We start from the raw sequence: 21,185 nt of genomic DNA on the forward strand, positions 1-21,185 counted from the left end.
GTTGACTCCAGTTTTAAAAGCCGGATACATTTTTATTATATTAATATCATATTTATTATGTGTTAGGTAGGTTGTAATTATTTTTTTTAATGCTATAATGATGGCTTTTAAGTGGTATAAACATTAACAGTGTTTTGAATATTTGCCTCTTATGATTTGATGCTATTTACAGCTGTTTCTTGTTTTGTTTTGTTTTGTTTTGTTTTGTTTTGTTTTGTTTTGTTTTAGGAGTCTAGCATGGCTCAAGAATCTCCCAAAAATTCAGCAGCAGAAATTCCAGTGACTAGTAATGGAGAAGTTGATGACTCTCATGAACATGGCTTTAATAGGGTAAGAATATTTTCCTTTCTCTTGATACAGAGGACCACGATAAGCCTATCAGATGAAAGTAATAGAATTTAATTTAGGAATATTTTCTTAGATTGGCTGAAGTGTTAGGAACCTAATGTTACCACGTAGGGATGACTAGGTGGGTTATGTTCGTGATTTGTCAAGGTTAAGCTGCTAGCCAGTAAACATTCATGCTTTGATATTATCATCAGTAGTTCTGTTATATGACTGGAACAAAGTATATCTGATAATTTTGGTATATGACTTTATGAAATTATTTAATATTTGTGATAAGAAAAAATACTAACTATAGGTTATCCTTTCAAAAATTGGCAGTAATCTCTTTTCTGTGTGTCTTTAGTACATATTTCCTAAGTAGGCTTCTCCTGACTTTGCCATTTACTTTCTAAAGTGGCATACTTGACTTGGTGGACAATGAAAGATGCAGTGCTTTCAATTTTGATCTGCCTCTCATTTGAAATTGAAATTTAATGCATTTTAATGGAAACACCATGGGTTTGAAGATAACTTGGGTGCACATTTTAGCTATGTCATTTCTAGCAGTGTAACCTTGGGCAGGTGTTTAATCTCTTCTAGTTTTTGTTTTATGATCTCTATAAATGAGAATCTTACTTTCATGGGGATATTGATATTAAATGAGATAAAATAAATAATATGCCTAGGATAGTCCTAGAAATGGTAGTGATGGTTATTATTTCTGGATATATTTACAATAAATACCCCTTTTTATTACATTTGATACGTGTACAACTTTAAAAATATAATGTTCATATTTTTGAAAAAGGAATAGTTGAAAGAAATGAATTATTTTATAGGTTTTTTTAATTTAATTTTTTAAAATAAATTTCTTTAATGTTTATTTATTTTTGAGAGAGAGAGAGAGAGACTGAGCATGAGCCGGGAGAGAGACAGAGAGAGAGGGAGACAACAGAATCCGAAGCAGGCTCTGGGCTCTGAGCTGTCAGCACAGAGCCCGATGTGGGGCTCGAACCCCCAGACTGCAAGATCATGACCTGAGCCGAAGTCACACTCAACCTACCGAGCCACCCAGGCGCCCCAAATTATTTTATAGTTTAAATAGGACTCTTTTTCATATGCTGAAGAATAAAATCCTTTATTTTAACATAATTTGACATTTTGGGTCAGATAAATTCCTTGTTGTAGAGGATTGGCCTCTGCATGTAGGATGGTTAGCGGCATCCCTGGCCTCTTCCTCCTGTTGTGACAAGCAAAAATGTCTCCAGACATTGCCAAATGACCCCTGGTGTGAGGAGAAACTCACCTCTGGTTGAGAACCACTGTTTTAGATTGTTTTAATTGATTTTAGTAAATTCCACTGAATTTCACTTATTTTTGCCTTCACAGTTTTTTGGAAGGAATCAATGTGTCTTCAAACTTGAGGGTTATTTTAATTGTGAGTGCTTTAATTTGGTGTCTATGTACCTGTGGCCTTAAAATAGAGGAACTCACAGAATAGAGACTCTTTAAATTCTGGGCACACAAAGGAAATCTTCACTTTAGGTTTTAGTCTTTCTTGTGTTGGAAAGTACTAAGACACACCTGCATAATAAGCTAATCACGTTACCATCATTAGACTCTAGCAATTACTTTATAAACTTCCGTTAATTCAAATAACTCATTATACCAAGATTTTAGTTAATGATTGCTTCATTTTATTTTTGGTAACAGTCCTTTTGCAAACTTATTCTGCAGATAGTTACCGAGTATCTGCTGTGTATCGAGTATCTGCTGTGTATCACACTGTGGATATGGTAGTGAATAAAAATGACAAAAATACTGCCATCAGGGAGTTGATATTCTAATAGACAGTCTAATGACTTTAGTCCAAGAAAATGCAGTACCTACAAATGCTGCATTGTTTTGGATATTCACCTGCCACCTTAAGCCTATTTCTTTTTCTTTTCTGTTGGTTTTGTTCTCTTTTGAGCTACCACTTACGCACAGTAAAACACAGATGTTAAGTATACAGCTCAGTGGAAGCACTACACACATCAAGATGTAGAACATTTCCAGGACTTTAACTGGCTCCGTCTTGCCCCCTTCAAGGCAGTACACTGCCCTGTCTCCCAGAATAATCACTGCTACTCTGACTTTAGCATCACAGATAGCTTTGGACTATTCCTGAACTACAAATAAATGGAATCTTACAGTATGTACTCTTTTTTGACTGGCTTCACTCAGTGTTATTCCTGTGAAGTTTATTCAGTACTGTTGTTTGTGGCAGTATTTCATTCTTTTTCACTGTGCTGTAGTTTTTCATTCTGTTAATATGTCACAATTTTGTATATCCATTCTTCAGTTGATGGATACCTAGGTTTCCAGTCTGTGGCTATTATGAATAAAGCTGTCGTGACCATTCTGGTGCAAGTCTTTTGGTGTACGTAATCACCTATTTCTATTGGGTATATACCCTAGCGTGGAATTGCTAGATACATGATGTTTGGCTTTGGTAGATATTGTCAACTAATTTTCCAAAGTGGTTCCAGCAGCAGGTAAGAGTTCTAGTTATTACACATTCTTACCAATTCTTAGTATTGTCATGCCTTTTAATTTTAGTGATTCTGGTGGAAGCATAATATTCATCTCTCTAATGACTAATGATGTTAAGCGTATTTTCATATTCTTATTGATCGTTTGGATATTATCTTGCATGAAGTCCTTTTTCAAGCCTTTTGCCCATTTTTCTATTGGGCATGTGCCTTTTTCTAATTTTTTTACAGGAGTTCTTTATTCTGGATATAAGTCATTTGTTTGTGTATGTGTATTTCACATATTTTGTTCTAGTCAGTAGCTTGCTTTTGTACTCTATTAATGGTATCTTTTGATGAACAAAAGTTGCTAATTTTAATGAAGTCAAATTTATCTGTGTCATTTTAGTGATTTTTGTGACCCTTTTGAGAAATCTTGGCCTATCCCAGTATCATAAAGATACTGTTTTCTTCTAAAAGTTTTTTTTTTAAGTTTATTTATTTATTTTGAGAGAGAGAGGGTGCAAGTGGGGGAGAAACAAAGAGAGAAAGAGAGAAAGAATCCCAAGCAGGCTCTTAGCTGTCAGTACGGAACCTGACGCAGGGCTCAAACTCACAAACCGTGAGACCATGACCTTAGCTGAGATCAAGAGTCAGATGCTTAACCAACTGAGCCACCCAGACGCTCCTGAATGTTTTTTTGTTTTGCTTCTCACACTTAGCTCTGTGATTCATCTTGAATTAAATTTTTGTGTAGTGTGATGCAGGTGCCAAGGTTCATTTTTTTTTTCCTCATATGAATATCTTATTGCTATTCACTGTTTATTGAAAAGACTGTCCTTTCTCCACTGGGAGCTTTTGCTGTCAATCAGGTGGTCATATATGTGTGGGACTGTCTCTGAACTCTGTTTTATTTCTTTGTCTTTTTGTCTATCTTTACAATAATACCACACTATGTTACTTAATTACTACACTAATTAAGTCTGGAACAAATATTATCTTTAACCTTAACACCTGGTGGGTAATTCCTCCAGCTCTGTTCTTTTTCTGGGTTGCCTTGTACTTAAACTTATTCATGACTCTTTACTTAACCTTATTTGCCTTTGAGTAGCACTGAAAAAAAAATAGAGTCTTACTAGAGTGAAGTGATTTAAACCTTCAAATATCTGTATAAGCTCTTTGCTTATGCAGTTAAAGCCAGTTAACTTGCTGCTTTGTAAGTTTACTCATTGGTTAACGTCAGATTCTTTTTGGACATTTTCCTGCAGTGTTATTTCACTTCTCTTGGGTGGTAAAAGAAGAAAAAAAGATGTTCTCCTGGAGGCCTCCTTTTATTGGATGTGAACTTTACCTGGGAAAGGCTCCTTAAGAAGCAGTTAACCTGGAGCACCCAGGTGGCTCAGTCAGTTGAGTGTCCAACTCTTGACTTCGGCTTAGGTCATGATCCCAGGGTTGGGAGATCGAGCCCTGCATTGGGCTCCACAGAGTGTGGAGCCTGCTTGAGATTCATTCTCTCTCTCTCTCTCTCTCCCTCCCTCCCTTCCTCCCTTCCTTCCCTCCCCCTCTTCCCCGCTCACATGCAGTCTTTCTCTATCTAAAAATAAAAAATAAAAGTGCTCAGTTGGTTACGTGTCTGACTTCAGCTCAGGTCATGATCTCACGGTTCGTGGGTTCGAACCCCGCATCGGGCTCTGTGCTGTCAGCACAGAGCCTGCTTCAGATCCTCTGTTCCTCTCTCTCTGGCCCTCTCTGCTGTCTCTCTCCGTCTCTCAAAAATAAATAAATATTTAAAAATAAATAAATAATTTAGAAATAAACAATATCTACTTCAAGTAGTATACCCCACTTCACCTCCCTAAAGAAATTCAACATGATAAAATTTCTGTATCTGCTCTTATTAAAAATATATGTATCACAAGAGTCTCTTATTTGATATGTTGAATTAAAATAAAATTGGCTGTGTGATCCCTTTCACCACGAGTGAAAATAATGTTTCAAAAGCAACTTTTGACCATTTTGAATAAATTATACTCAAGATCTTTTAGGCATATGTTTACTTCAGTTTTAGCATACTCCTTTGTTTTCCTGAGAAATAAAAGGAAAATTGCATTTAGCCTGAAATTCATGTTTATATTTTATTACTGATGAAAATTCATATGGAAAATAAGTGTTAAAATGTATTGTTTAGCGTTAGACTGTATTTTATAGACTAGCAAAGAGGTCTCATGTTAAACTGGATAATAACCAGAGTTTACTCAAGTATTTTACTTATATACATCTTCCTTTTACACCTGTTTGTTGTTTAAAATCGTATCCTGGTTTTTATTTACGTTTATTTATTTTTGAGAGACAGAGAGAGCGTGAGCAGGAGAGGGGGCAAAGAGAGAGGGAGACACAGAATCAGAAGCAGGATCCAGGCTGTGAGGTGTCAGCACAGAGCCTGACACGGGGCTCGAACCACGAACCATGAGATCATGACCTGAGCTGAAGTCGGATGCTTAACTGACTGAGCCACCCAGGTGCCCCACATACTGGTTGTTATTTACAACTTAACTGCATAATGTACTCTAAAAAATATAGTCTTGTATAAAATGAAGATGGTAGTTTAAGTTGTTGTATCCTGGCTGACCAATTGGTGTCACTGTGGCACAGGCAGTGAAACTAAATGTTTCTGTCCTCGCTTTTGTGTCTCATCGCAGAGGTTTCATTTTTAATTTGGTTTCCCCTCTTAGTCTGTCCTACAAGAGGCCCTGGTTAGACTCTAACTTAGCATTCACATTCTAATAGAGATTATAATGAAAGAACTGGTCCTAGAAATCCCCTGGTAGCAACTTGACATATGTTAATATTTTGAGGTTTATTACTCTTTTTCTTAAGACAAGGAGCAACAATGATTTAGAGAGGATAGAATAAGAATCTTAGTATCATCACAGTTTTTTACAGCAAAAATATTTTTTTCTAAATAAAAATTCCTTTTTAAAGATTAGTAAAGTTTAATCTCTGAAGAATACAAATTATTCTTTGAGTTGTAAACTGCATATTATTTATAATTCTGTTGAAGTGCTGGTCAAAATATTAAAATCGTGAAATTCATGCCATGAATTAAAGAGAAGAAGCAAATATCAGTTCCATGTAGTTGAAATTTCTTGTTAATTAAGTTATACTTGGCAGATAGGGAAACTACCTTAGTATATATCACTGAAACAAAATTTTTTCTGTGGTTGGCCCAAAACTAAAATCCATAATTTCTGTTTTTCCACCTATGGACCTTTTCCTCAAGAAAAATGTACATATACACAAAACTGCCAAATTTTGCATTTAGTTCTAGGGAGTTTAGGACTCCCTAAACTGAAGCCTGCCTATGGATCCTTAGTTTCCTGGGTCTTAAAAACCCCCGGTCTACAAGTTTTGAGTTAAATCACAGGATTTTAGTTTAGAGATCCCTGAGTTCCACTACTTTATTTTACAGTTGAGGAAAAGGGCCCTTGAGGTTGTGATGGAATTACCCAGATTAACTGGCTGTACCAAAGGCTTGTGTGATTTGATTGTAAGGAAAGTGAGGGCAAAAAATGTTTCCATTCATTACCTTATCTACAGTGCTGCCACATAATAGATCATTGAGGCTTTCATTTAAATGTTTGGTGAATAAATGAGTAAATGAATAAACACATGTTAAAGCCAGGACTAGAAACATGTTTCTAGACTTTTGTGGAAGATGTACTGCTTTTGGACTTGATCTATCCATCTTGTGTCCTTAATTTCCCAGCATGCATCATCGCTGTTGTTGTACTTGTTGTTGTTGTTGTTGTTGTTGTTGTTGTTGTTGTTGAAGTTTTGTGTATGTGGTCTTTGTTGTTATTGTTGTTTCACTCTTTAATGCTTTTATTGAACTAAGTAGTTTTTCCATTCCCCTGTACATATCAGTCTGGACAGTGAACTCTAGCAGTCTGGAGAAGATTTGGAAAGGAATATAAGAATAGGAATTGTCAGAACACTTGTTTTGGATAGATTTCCTCCCCTCCCCTCAGTGTTGTAACTGTCCATTTACTTATCTGCTTTTCCTAAGAGATTGAAATCACCTTTAGGGCAGCTTGTGTGCACACAGCACAGTTTATGATTCACAGTAGTTGCTCAATAAAGGAAGTGATTCCAGTATAAAGACTTAAAATTTAACATGTTTTCTACTTCAGCCATCCTACACTAGAGTTTGAATAGCATATGATGACCATTTGTCTCCATGCTATATACTATTCAGTATAACATTTCTGCATTACTCACATCTGAAAAATTTAGGAGTTCTGTCAGTGGCAACATTGATTTGATGGAGACTTTCTCCAAAGACCAATTTTTACCAAATGTATAGCTTGGACCCTTTTAGAAGTATGGCAAATATTTTTCAAGGATCGTTTAACCCATGCAAATCTGGATTCATTTTTTTTTATTTTTTTAGTGCTTTTTATTATTTTTTGAGAGAGAGAGAGACAGAGCATGAGCAGGGAGGGGCAGAGAGAGAGGGAGACACAGAATCCAAAGCAGGCTCCAGGCTCTGAGCTGTCAGCACAGAGCCCGGCATGGGGCTCAAACCCATAAACTGTGAGATCATGACCTGAGCCCAAGTCAGACGCTTAACTGACTGAGCCACCCAGGTGCCCCTAGATTCATTTTAATATTTACTTCAAAATATTAAAGTATTGAATATATTCTTAGTACTATTGCCACAAATTAAGTTTTAAAGTATGTGCATTATATAGAAGTCTACTAAATTAACTCTAGATTAGGATTTCTATTGAAAAAATATGAATAAATATAATTTTTAATGAGAGGCTGAAGCCTATCTATCTTAATTATGACATATTGTGCCTAGAAGATAGATTCTGCCTCTGTTTATAAGCAAATGCTGTCATATTTTTTTTTATTTCTAGAAGGAATTGTTTTGAATGTAGATACGTATAAATATTCCCACGGTGATAAGCCTTTGAATGAATTCAGCATTCCCTTGATGCAAGCTGGTATGTGATTCATTCTTACCAGACTTCATTACTACTTAGAATCTAGACTAAGGGGACTTGGGGATGGGGATGAGGTCAAGGAGGTAGGCAGTAAACCATCAAAAGATAGTAATTCTGTAAGTTCTTGTTAAATGTTTGTGGAATGAATGAGAGAGGAGAGAGAGAGAGAGAGAGGAGACTGAGAATTGTATATGTGTGTGTAAAATGGAGAAAATGGATGCGTCATATTTGCTAACTTGATCAAGTGGAATAACAGATACAGGAGCTTGTGACCACAAAGAGAGTTATTAGACTTAAAATTCCGGAAGTGTTGCTTCCTGAGTGATGGCAAGTTCCCAAGAGTGGCCGTGGGAGTTCTGGTGGCTGAAGTAAAATGGGGCATGAAGGATGAAAGGCATTAGAGATGTAGAGGTTACTGCAATCTGAGACAGAAGAGTAGGTTGGAGTTACTATGTTAGTCTAGTATATCTTTTATTTGTCCTCACACTTTTTTTGGCCCTTTGTCCCCTACAAATTACCAAACCTGTATCAAACTACCAACTTTAGGCTTCCTACAAGTATACTAAGGGAAAAAAAAATCATACACTTTGACAGATTGTTAATACTACAACCCATTATTCTGTATCAACATAGGTAGGCAAGCTCATGCAATAGATTTTATTTCATTTTAAGTAATTGATACTTTGTATTAAAAAAAGTTAAGCAACAGACTACATACCGTGACATTATACATTGTTTTTTTGATGAGCTATGAAAACTCAGCTTGGACCTTATATTTCAGTTTGGAAAGAATTGCAGACTGAACAAGGAATCATTTCATTTTCTGAAACTGCCCGATGGCTTGCAAAAGGTTGGGAACACCGAGAATAATGGTGGGAATTAAGGATAGAGCAGAAGGCCCTCAATAAATATTTGGGATTAACTAGAAAGAAGATAGATGAGAATGTTAAGGTGGAGAAGAGGGCAATGAGGTAGTGTGGCCCACAGGGAAATGCGGGATGGGAGTCCGTGTATTACACAAGTATGGAAAAACTGTTCTACGTAACAGAGTTCCTCAAAATGTAGACAAAGAATTACCTGCATCAGAATCATGTGGCTTATTTGTTTGAAATTCTGGTGCCTGGACTTCGCACTCCAACTTCATGAGATCACAATGGACAGCTGAGAAGAATCTGAATTTTAATACGGTCTCAGGTGGTTCTTACCCAAACTAAAGTTTGAGAACTGGTAGTTTAGAAGTACCAGGAGAAAGCTGAGAAAATGCTAACCCTGCCTTTTACTCACTTGATAAATAGCATGTTGGAGAATAATCAGCTTTGACGTGAAGTAATTGTGGAGAGGCAGAGAGGTCACTATGAAGATGTTAAGGATGTTGCAATATGTTTATAGTAGGATTGGGGATGTGGAGATCTGTTTGAATAATAGCTTTGCTTCTGGTGGATACTCTTGATAGGCAGCTGTTAAAACAACAAAGGGGATTTTAAATTACCAAAATTCATAGAACATTTCACAGAAATTTTTCAATTTGTTTCTTTAAAAATTATGTAAATGTTTTGGAAGGTTTTATACATTTTGAGGGATGAGATAAGATGCATAAATTGAGAAAATTGCTAGTAAATGAATATATTGGTGTTATATCTACTAGCCGCTAGGAATGAATACTAAAGGGGAACAAGATAGATAAGCATCCTGATCTTTAGAAAGCTTTTACAGTCTGCAAGAAGAGAGAATATAGAAATTAATTAATTTACAAATTAATTTTATTCCTTTAATGTTTATCTTGAGAAAGAGAGCGCACACATATGTGGTCATGCGAGATGGGGAGGGGCAGAGAGAGGGAGAGAGAATCCCAAGCAGGCTTTGCACTGTCCGGGCAGAGCCCAACATGGACTTCATCCCACGAACCATGACATTGTGACCTGAGCCAAAATCAAGAGTCAGATGCTCAACCAGTTGAGCCACCCAGGCACCCCCACAAATTAATTTTAATATCATGTGAAAAGTAATATACTAGTCCAAGTATAGCATGGTCTGAGAACTGATAGGAAGAGTATGGAAAGATTACCTGAAGCATTGCTAGGCAAGCTGAATCTGAAGGATGAGCTGCCAAATGAAAAGTGAAGGGTGTTCCCATCAGAGGCAACTATAATGAGCTGAAAAGTGTGTGAAACTGCAGAATTGAAAATTTGCTGTTGTTGAAGTGGAGACTGTGGGGCCAGATGTGTGAGAAATGAGGCTAGAGAGTTAAGTAGAGACCAGATCCTGCAACACCTTAAAATCATGTTGAGGACTTTGGGATTTTACCTAAAAGGCAATGGGGGGAGGGGCACTAAAGGACATAAAAATGGAAGTATCTCAATCAGATTCACATTTTTAAAAAAAAATTTTAATGTTTATTTTTATTTTTGAGAGAGAAAGAGACGGACAGAAACAGACAGGTGAGCGGGGAAGGGGCAGAGAGAGAGAGGGAGACACAGCATCCGAAGCAGGCTCCAGGTGCTGCCCTGTCAGTACAGAGCCCGATGCAGGGTTCAAACTCAGAGACCACGAGATCATGTCTGAGCCGAAGTCAGATACTTAGCCGACTGGGTCACCCAGGTGCCCACAGAGTCACATTTTAGAAAGCTATCTCTGTCTACAGTTTGAAGAATGAATTTCAGGGGTGCCAAGACTAGAGACACAGGAGATGGATCGGTTAGGTCGCCAAGGGAAGTAGAGAAGTTAGATGTAAGACTTCTCTCTTGCGGAGAAGCTAGAAGCAGTAAGGAAAACCAAGCCATTTTTATAGAAGTAAATGGAGGAAAATTGGGAGAATGTAGTGTAAGGAAACTAAGGGAGAAGAGAGTTCATGTAATTTGTAGACTACTTGGAGAACCCTTACAGATTGTTGCCATCCCTTCACAGCTTTATGGAAGCTGTTACTACAGATATTATTTTGTATCCTCTCAGAAGGATTTGAAACATACATGAAACGTTTTTGCCAAAAGCGTTCTATTTTGTTTCAGCTTAATTGTTTGAAAATTTATTTTTAAAAAGTATTAAATGCTGAGTATTATCCTAGTGCTTGAACAGAAAGTTAACTTTGGGTTTATTCCATTTTATTGTATACTGGTTAAGCATGACTCTGCTAAGTCCTAAACTTTGAATTGAATGTCAGTGACATAAAAATGCAAATTAGGGATTTTATGTTGTTGGTTATAGTGGGCTCATTGTCTCTGAAATACATTCTGGAAACCATAGGGGTAAATGCAGTAGCAGACATTTGAATAGTTACTAAGCTATGTAAGACACTTTTAAAAAGAATTAAAGATCATGTAAAGGCACATTTTAAGTTTTTGTGAATTATGAGGCTAAACTATATTAGCTAGAGAGTGTGTATTTTATAAAAAACAAAAACAAGTCAACAAACACGTAAAATACTTACGTGTGTTATCTTACAAGTCATACATTCCCCTCACATAACCCATATTATTTTGTGTTGCATTCAGCTGCTGGACAACTATCAAAATGATAATTCTGTTCCGAATCTGAACGGACCCATTTGTACCACTTTTGGTTAGGCTCCTTTTGTTAGTGACAGTTTAGGCTTAGGAAGACCTTAGTGCTTTTCAGATTTTACAGCTGTTTTACATAAAGGTTTTTTCTGGAAGAATTTTTGTTTGTTGAGTAAAGGACCCCTGGGAGATCATTGGGAGGGGTCTGAGTGAGATGTATCTTCAGACAACCAGGAGTTTCTTCTAGAGGCCATGCCTGACAAGATGGGAGACATCCCTGTACCTTCTTGAAAATTTAGGTAATCTGAGATATCCATCATGTTTACTGTTTAACCTCTTACCAACTACTACTACGCTGTATCTCTTTACTGGGAATTTACACAATACTTTGGGACAGGACATATGATTAAAATGAGTAATGTTCTTTCAGATAAGTTCCAAGAATACAGCAAACACAGTTGTCCTGTACCTACTGTATGCCATTTTAATTTTGTTTGCATGCATGTTTTTATTCCTCATATTTTGAGGGATGTCTTCGATACTTATTTTCTTAGCGAGAGCTAAAAGCTGTCAAGACTTTGAGCAAGGCAACATTCAAGGAAGCCATTCCAAAAATAGTTGAGCTTAATGACCAAACTTTCAAAGTTTAAAAAATGTCTTGGTAGTTTGGCAGTATTTATTTTGTAAGTGATAGATTTGTCTTTCGGAGAGAAAAGATCGTCTGGTTTTAATGTAAATATTAATAAAAGGATCATTAATATTTAAAAAATATTAGAAACCACTGGAGGCACCTGGGTGGTTCAGTCTGCTAAGTGTACAATTTCAGCTTCAGGTTATGATCTTACGGTTTGTGACTTAAAGCCCTGCATCGGCTTGTGCTGACAGTGCCTGCCTGCCTAGGATTCTCTCTTTCTGCCCCTCCCCCACTCACATGTGCCTGCTTTCTCTCAAAAATAAATAAACTTTTTTTTAAAACCTAGAAATTACTGATTTAGTATATTAAAAAATAAACTGGAAAGATAATTTATTCCATGAAATGAACAGACTCAGATTTGGTTTAAAAATGGGAAGTAGATAAAACTGAGTGTAATTATTTTTCTTTTTAATTCTAAGTACTCTTCAAAACAATATTCAGATGAAAAGAATATTGTCCTGTGACGAGGTTTTAAGTGGCATTAGGAAAAGGGAAAAGGAATGAAAGAGCTCATTTCTTTAGTGCTATTAGGAAATTACAAGTTGAAAATGTATTTGCATTAGTGTTTAAACTTCAGATTCTGAAATTGTCACTTTTAAAAGGTATTTCTTTAAATCTTTTTGAAAACAATAGGAGCTAATGAATTCTAAGTCTCTAACAAATTGCTTGTAGCTCTTTACATTTACTCTACATTACAGTTAATATTGTTTCTTGAGGCCTAGCCCTAACTATATTGCTAGTTAGTAACTAAATGACACATTTTTGTGTCCCAGTTTTTTCATCTGAGAAATAGTAGTAATAGTACCAATTGCTTGATCATTTTTACGGTCCTGCACTGTCATGCGGAGAGAGGACTGCCTGTACGTTAAAGTGATTAGAACAAATCCTAGCACATAGGAAGTGTTCACGAAATGTTTTTCACTCTAATTATTAGCAATAGCATTAATTAGTTATAAATATGATTGTAGTAGGGGAGAGGGATGGCTAACATTAACTGAGTGCCTAAAAATATGTACGAGGTGCTTTGCTTATATTAATTGTCTCACATAAATTTTCATAGAACTCTGAGGTAATTTTTAGCTTCTTTTTACAGCTGAGCAAACAGGGACTAACAAAGTTTTTAAGCACTTGCCCAGGGTCATATAGCCCCTTAATAGGAAAGCTGGTCTGTCTGAATTATCTTTCCAGGTCTTTCATGTTTCTAGTAATAGTTGGTTCTTGATGAGACTGTGACAATCTTTAAAAAGTAATTTAAGGGTCTTTGCTCTTGATAAACATCTTTAAAATATGCTGTACAAAATTCAAAAGATAATTCCATGAGGGATTCTAATTAGGGTGGAGAAAGCAAGGTTAAATCTTTGTGGCTTGCTTGTATTTATTATTGTGTTATTGTGCTGTTTTTTTAATGTTTATTATTTTTTGTTTGTCCCCATAACGATTACAAATAAGATTTTTAAAATTAAAAAAAATTGTTCTAGTTTTGCTTGGATAACAAATTATTGGAGTAGGCACCTTTTTTAAGGCCAATTCAAAGAGATGTCCCTGGTAAAACTGATGTTAATTAGTTTTCTATTTGGGGGTAGACCTGTCACTTTCATTGGATTACCGAACAGTTTCTTTTGGTCTTGCTAATGAATCTTGGTTTGGTTTAGTTTGGTTTAGTTTGATTTTGCAGGGGGGGGGAAGGGGGGTTAGGGTAGAAATTGGCAAACTGATCCTATGTAAATGCAAGGGATCCAGAATAGCTAAAAGGGTCTTGAAAAAGGTGAACAGAGTTTTAGGACTCACTGGTTTTAAAATTTACTACAAAGCTACAATAATCCAAACAGGTTGGGACTGGCATAAGGAGACATAGGTGAGTGGAGCAGAACTGAGAGTACAGAAACAGATCTCTACATTCATAGTCAGTTGAGTTTCAGCAAGGGTGCCAGGAATTTTCAGTGAGGAGAGGATAGTGTTCAACAAATGGTGCTAGGACAACTGGATGTCCATATGCAGAGAATGAAACTGGACATGGACCTCACGCCATGCTCAAAAATTAACTCCAGGGGCGCCTGCCTGGCTCAGTGGAGCGTGTGACTCTTGATCTTGGGGTTGTGAGTTTGAGCCCCGTGTTGGGTCTGTAGAGATTGCTTAAACATAAAATCTTTTAAAAAAAGGAACCTCAAAATTGATCAAAGATTTAAATATAAGAGCTGAAACTATAAAACTCTTAGAAGAAAAAACAGGTATAACTCTCTGACTTTGGATTAGGTACTTTAGTTTCTTAGTTCTAGAACACCAAAAGCACAAGCAACAAAAGAAAAAAAATAGATAAACTGGACTTAATAAAAATGTAAAACTTTTATGCTTCAAAGAACACCATGAAAAAACTAAAAAGGCAGCCCACAGAATGGGAAAAAATACTTACAAATCATATATCTGATAAGGGAATTGTGTCTTAAAACTCACATGGCTCACTCGCTCACACTTCTTTGAGGAATCTGCCCACATTTTACTACCCCGGAGAGACCTTCCCTCAATACCCAACCCAAAGTAGCACCCTTTTCCCTGTCACTCTGTATCCCTTTTATCCTGACTTGAAAAGAAACATACTGATTTACTTCTTGTTACTTAACAGCACTCCTTACATGGCATGCATTTATTTGTTTACTATCGGGCTAGTCTTCCTTCCTCCCCCCATGAGAGTCAGATTTGGACAGAGACTGTTTCCTACACCGCTCCATCTGTAGTGTCGAGAGCAGTGACTGTCATTGGTGTTCAGTAAATGTTGTGACAATGAATAAATAAATCCTTTATGTTCCAGAGCTCATGCAGAACTTTCTCTTTTCCTATTTGGTTCTCATGGATTGAGTCCCTCTTCTTAATTCCTCTGATACCTGTTGTCTTTACTTTGGCGACAAGTTCAACTTTTACATTAATATTTGTATATCTTGTCTCTCCAATGAGGCAAGGGCTGTACCTTACCTTTTTCTTTGTGCAGAAAGTCTAACATACAGCAAGAGGAAGCAGATACTCATTAAATTAAATTTTAAAGTAAACCTGTTGCTGTAGCAGCTTCTTAATCTATATGGTGTTGAGTCACAAGTCCTTTAGTTCATTCAACAAATTCATTTATTCATTTGACAATATTTATTAAACATCTCCTACATCCCAGGCGCTATTTCAGGTGCTAAAAATACAGCAGTAAACAAACTAAGCAACATCCCTGTTCTAGTGAAACTTACAGCATATAGAAAGAGGAGGTAAAAATAAACACAAATACACGTAATATGTTACCGAGTGATAACTGCTCTGAGGAGGATAAAATAGAGGAAGCAGAATAGGGAGTTCCAGTGTGAGGTTGTGAGAGTTGCTCAAGGGGGAAAGCCTCTCTACCTAAAGGAGCAAGCCCTATAGATGTCAGGTACAAGAAAGCATTCAGGAAGAAAAAACAGAAGTACAGGGCCCTGAAACAAAGATAGGTTAATTGTTTTTGAAGGAACTGTGTGGCTGTAAGACTGAGGCTGGTAGGAGATGAAGTCAAATCCTGTAATCCCTTGAGAACATTTAATAGTCTGGGTTTTACATTAGGTGAGATAGGAGGCTATTGGAGAGTTTTTGTACAGGGGCTAATTTTGGTTGACGTGTGCAGTTAGAGGTGTGTGTCTTGGATAGAAGCAGGGAAACCAGTTGAGAGGCTCTTAGAGTATCCAGGCGAAATATGATTCTAGCTTAGACCAGAGTTGTAGCAGTGGAGGTGGTGAGAATTGCTTTCATCCTGAATGTATTTTGAGAGTAGATCGGATAGAATCTGCTTAATGGTTTGGATACGGACTTGAGCGAAAGAGTCGAAGATAACTCCTAAGATTTTGGTGGTAGAGATGCTGTTTAACTGAAAGGAGGGAAAATAAAGATGCCATTATTTTGTTTTGTCTGTTGGGCATTGGGGATTTACTGTGGAATCAGTCAGTTTGAGACATACCAAGTTTGAAATGCCTACTTAATATCCAAGTTGAAATAAAAGTATGTGATCAGGGGCGCCTGGGTGGCGCAGTCGGTTGAGCGTCCGACTTCAGCCAGGTCACGATCTCGCGGTCCGTGAGTTCGAGCCCCGCGTCAGGCTCTGGGCTGATGGCTCGGAGCCTGGAGCCTGTTTCCGATTCTGTGTCTCCCTCTCTCTCTGCCCCTCCCCCGTTCATGCTCTGTCTCTCTCTGTCCCAAAAATAAATAAAAAAATGTTGAAAAAAAAAAAAAAAAAGTATGTGATCAGATATATAGGAGTTAAAGAGGGAGGCCCAGGTAAGACACCTAAATTTGGGAGTTGTCAATGTATAGATGGTTTTCAAAGCCAGAAGAATCAATACAGTCACCCAAGAAGAGACTATAGGAGAAGAAGTCCTCTGACTGAACCCTGGGACGCTCCAGAATTTGGAGGAGATGAGGAGGAATCCACAAAGGAGACAATAGAACATAACAGATGTTGTATGAGGAAAATCAGGAGTATCTGAAGCTAGCCGAGATGTTGAAAGTACCACAGGAGAGGACAGTTACTTGTGTCAAATTACCTGTTTGATAAATGGTAAATGATAAATTTGATCAATCAGATTATGTTTGATGAGATGAGAATCGACCTCATTATTTATTAATTCATGGCCCATCACACCAATCAAATAATTGCCTAGACAAAATTAATGAGCTTCTCAAGAAAATCCCTCTCAACAACATGCCAGTTATGAGAGATTGTATCTGTTAAATTTTGACTTTGCCAATTAGAAAATTCAAAACATTAGTTCTGAGTTTTCAAATTATAACTACATTATATGTGATATGGTACTGTATTAAAGATTTCAAAAGACATATTTATGTTTTAGTGCATCATTTGTCATTATCGTGGGAAACCAGTGGAATCCATTCATAGACTGATTATGAAAATTGGGTAATTCCTCATATCCAAGCCAGACGAAATAAAGAAATTTTGGACATCTGTATTTCTTGGCTTTCTCTCTTTTTTTTTTGAACTGTAAGACTGAATGTGGAATATTGTATTTGTTACAGCTAGCTTCCAATTATAAGCCAATCTGCAGTTGGATTGACTAATGTCAGTATTTAACATAAAATGAATAGCAGAAGATTTCTTTTTCCCCACCCTGATTGAAATCCAAGAAGCCTTGCTTATTACCTAGATAACCTTGAAATCAAAGGAAAATTAATACTGCAAGTGAATGATTTGTTTATATTGACCAGGCTCATGATTGTATTAGACATCAGTTAGTTTTTACATAATAGTGACTTTTTAGTCATCTTAATTCTGTCCTTTAAAATGATTTTTCTGATGTATCAGTAGCTTAGAAATTTGAAAATTGAATTTTTGATATCTGCCTGTTGCTTAATTCTAGAATAACAAATATTTTGTATTTGACATTCACTATACCTCTTAATAGCAAATCTTGCTGAATTTGCTGCTGGTTATACATCATTATAGAATGCTACGACAGCATGAGAGAATACCACATATAGAGAAAAAGATAGTTGAAGATGTGATTAAAAGGGCACCATTATGCTGAACTGCTACATGGTGTGAGATTTTTTATGAAGATTTTCTCTTTTATTCAAATGTTGCCAAGGATCTGAAGCGTTCATTACCAGCTGGACTTGGTCTCTCAGAAACCCAAATTACATCTCATGGCTTTGACAGTACCAAAGAGGGGGTTATTGAAGCAGGAGCATTTCAAGGTAAGAGCCCATGTATTTTTAAAGATGGCTGGGGTGGAGGATGGGAGAAGTGCATCAAAAGCAACCTTCATTTATAAACCATAGTAAAGTCATTTAATTCTGTGACAAAACACTGATTTTATAAGCATAATCTGTTTCTCTTCAATTTAAACAATCTAGGAATTGTCTTAGTAGTCTTCTTTATATAAATAAATCAATATGCATAATTTCACTGATTATTAAAGGATTGGTTTTAGAATATTAAAATACTCAAAAAGTTATATCCAAAATGCAGATTTAAACTATTTTAGCTTTTAACTACAAAATTTATAGCAATAAGTCAATGTTTTGTATAAGTACGTATTTCCTGTTTCAAAGCAATTAGAAAAATAACTTTTATTTTTCCTATTATACATTCCATATAAGAGGTCTCCAAAACCACCCTCAGAGTCAGTAATTTGCTAAGAGTACTCACAGGACTCCATACATAGTCATGACTATGATTATTACAAGGAAAGTATACCAAGCACAAGTAGCAAAGGCAAAGGATGCCTGAGGCAGAGTCTGGCAAAACTGGGCATAAACTTGCAAGGGTCTTCTTCCAGTGCAGTCACACAGGACATGAGTCGGCAGTCATTGATTATGCTTAATTCCCATAGCAGATTGTGACAACGTGTACGAAACGTTGCTAACCAGGGAAGCTCAGGAAAGACTGAGTGCTCAGTGTTTTTATTGGAGATTGCTTGCATAGGCACCCTCTGCCTAGCATGTACCAAGATTCCAGACTCCTAGAAGAAAAAAAGGCGTTTAGCATAAACCACATTGTTTGTATAAATAGTTTAGGCAGAGTGAGCCAGTCTTAACCATTCGAGGAATGGAGGGAATTGTCCCCCCGCCTCAAAAAAAGTTTCCGAATGCCAACCAAGGGCCAATCTTGTAAGCTGGTCTTTTTAAGGATAAACAGACCTGCCATGTTAACTGTTTTCTACACCCATTTCATGTATATAAAGAAAAAAGTGATGTGCTTTTAATACTCTTCCCTATGATGACCTTTTTCAAGTGTTTTTTTCATTTTCACATGAGTGAAAGTAAAACCATGTAAACATTTGGATGTAAATAATGGATTGTTTTCTTGACAGAGCTATAGTTAAAAATAGTAGCTACATTCGATGTTCAGTGAAATATATTTTAATAATTCATTATAATTTCATAAAATGAAAAAATTCTCGGCATCTTTGTAATCCTTAGCCCTCTTGTAGATAAATAGTATTCTATATTTTTATTATACTAATAGCCAGTACTTTATTGAAAAACAACTTCTGTTTTGAAATATATTCTTTCCTAAATGGGTCCTGAAAATAAACATTTAGAAGAATCCAGAATAACAACCTCTACTCTAGGCTGTAAAGTGAATGGACTATCTAAGTGATTTTTTTTCATCCTTATATTCAGAGAAATAAAACCGTAGAAAGGGAGCATATGTGTCCATATCTCAGTAGTCATTATGTAGCATTCTGGCATTCTTATCTAGGTTATCTAGGGGATAACTTTGATTTTGAAAGTCTTGACTGAGTGCCTAAAATTATGAGTACTTAAAGATAAAAGGCTTATTTTATGTAATGTGACCAGTTTTGGACCAGTCACCAATTTTCAAATTTAAATGTCAATAGAGAGGGGCGCCTGGGTGGCTCAGTCGGTTAAGCGTCCGACTTCGGCTCAGGTCACGATCTCGCGGTCCGTGAGTTCGAGCCCCGCGTCGGGCTCTGGGCTGACAGCTCAGAGCCTGGAGCCTGCTTCAGATTCTGTGTCTCCCTCTCGTTCTGACCCTCCCCCATTCATGCTCTGTCTCTCTCTGTCTCAAAAATAAATAAAACATTAAAAAAAAATTTTTTTTTAAATAAATGTCAATAGAGAATTAAAAAATACTTTAAAAATAATTTTATTTATTTATTTATTTATTTGAGACAGAGAGAGACAGAGCGTGAGCAGGAGAGGGGCAGAGAGAGAGGAAGACACAGAATTTGAAACAGGTTCCAGGCTCTGAGCTATCAGCACAGAGCCCAACACGGGGCTCGAACTCACAAACTGTGAGATCATGACCTGAGCCGAAGTCGGACGCTCAACCGACTGAGCCACCCAGGCGCCCCCCCAAAAAATTTTTTTTAATGTTCATTTATTTATTTTGAGAGAGAGCAAGGGGAGGGCCAAAGAGAGAAGAGAGGGAGAATCCCAAGCAGGCTCCACGCTGTTAGCGTAAAGCCGGATGCGGGCTTGAACTCACGAACTGTGAGATCATGACCTGAGCCACTCAGGCACCCCCCAAAATACTTTTACTATTAAGGTGTTTTAAGTATTCCCAATGAAATTATTTAACTGACGTTTGGGTTAATCTCTTTTCCCTTAAGTAGAAAAATATTATACAATGATTGAAATTGACCATTATAAACTGTTGAGTGTAAGCATGGAAATGCTGATCAGTTTCACTTTCTTATTGATACATACTAGTCCTTCAGATTGGAATAAAAAATATGTTTCCTGATAATGGCAATAATGTATGTCTCTTTGAATTGACTTTATTAAAACATTTTTTAAAATAAACTACATTGTTGATGTGTATATTAAAAAGATAATCATTCTACCATATGCAGATTAATTAAACACTTACAAGAAAGTTGTAGTTTTTGTTTTCTGGGTTTTTTTTTTTTTAAAGAAAGTTGTTGTTTGGGGCGCCTGGGTGGCTCAATCGGTTAAGTGTCTGGCTTTTAATATCAGTGCGGGTCATGATCTCATGGTTCAGTTTGTAAGATCTGGCTCTGTGCTGATAGTGTGGAGCCTGCTTGGGATTCTCTCTCTCCCTCCCCCACCTCTCTGCCCCTCCCCTGCTCTCTCCAGTGCTCTGTCTCTCTCAAAATAAATAAATAAACTTAAAAAAAAAAAGTTGTAGTTTTTGTTTTTTTGAGAGAGAGCGGCAGAGAGAGACAGTGTTAGTGGGGTAGGGGCAGAGAGAGAGGGAGACACAGAATCTGAAGCAGGCTACAGACTCTGAGCTGTCAGCACAGAGCCCAGCACGGCTCAAACCCATGAACTGTGAGATCACTGACCTGAGCCTAAGTTGGACACTTAACCCACTGAATCACCCAGGCACCTCAAGTTGTAGTTGTTTTAAGTCCCTTGTTTGTGTTTTTGTTTTTGTTTTGTTTTGTTAATGTTTATTTTTGAGAGAGAGAGAGAGAGAGACAGAGCACAGGAGGGATAGAGAGAGGGGGGGGACACAGAATCCGAAACAAGCCCCAGGCTCTGAGCTGTCAGCACAGAGCCCGACATGGGGCTCGAACCCACAAACCATGAGATCAGGACCTGAGCCGAAGTCACACGCTTAATCAACCCCTACCAAGCCACCCTCGCTCCCCTAAGTGTACTTGTTTTAAGGTATTTACAGATAAATTGGAATGAG

General features: G+C 37.0%; 2 protein-coding genes across 7 annotated transcripts in view; one reads left to right on the forward strand and one right to left on the reverse strand.

Annotated features, from left to right (window-relative positions):
• The window catches only part of FBXW7 (F-box and WD repeat domain containing 7), a 512,478-nt gene that overhangs the window by 482,677 nt on the left and 8,616 nt on the right, over positions 1-21,185 (reverse strand). The gene's annotated exons all lie outside the window — the stretch shown is intronic.
• Positions 1-21,185, forward strand: part of ARFIP1 (ADP ribosylation factor interacting protein 1) — a 127,514-nt gene that overhangs the window by 48,712 nt on the left and 57,617 nt on the right. For 5 of the 6 annotated variants that reach the window (XM_049632306.1, XM_049632303.1, XM_049632302.1 and 2 more), the window contains 2 exons: positions 229-330; positions 17,644-17,752. In XM_049632306.1, the coding sequence (XP_049488263.1) occupies positions 229-330; positions 17,644-17,752 (211 nt within the window). Of the gene's footprint in view, positions 1-228; positions 331-17,643; positions 17,753-21,185 lie in introns of those variants that run through there. The other variant, XM_049632307.1, reaches the window with a different exon arrangement.

The sequence above is a fragment of the Panthera uncia genome, chromosome B1 (assembly GCF_023721935.1).
Source record: "Panthera uncia isolate 11264 chromosome B1, Puncia_PCG_1.0, whole genome shotgun sequence".
Lineage (NCBI taxonomy): Eukaryota > Metazoa > Chordata > Mammalia > Carnivora > Felidae > Panthera > Panthera uncia.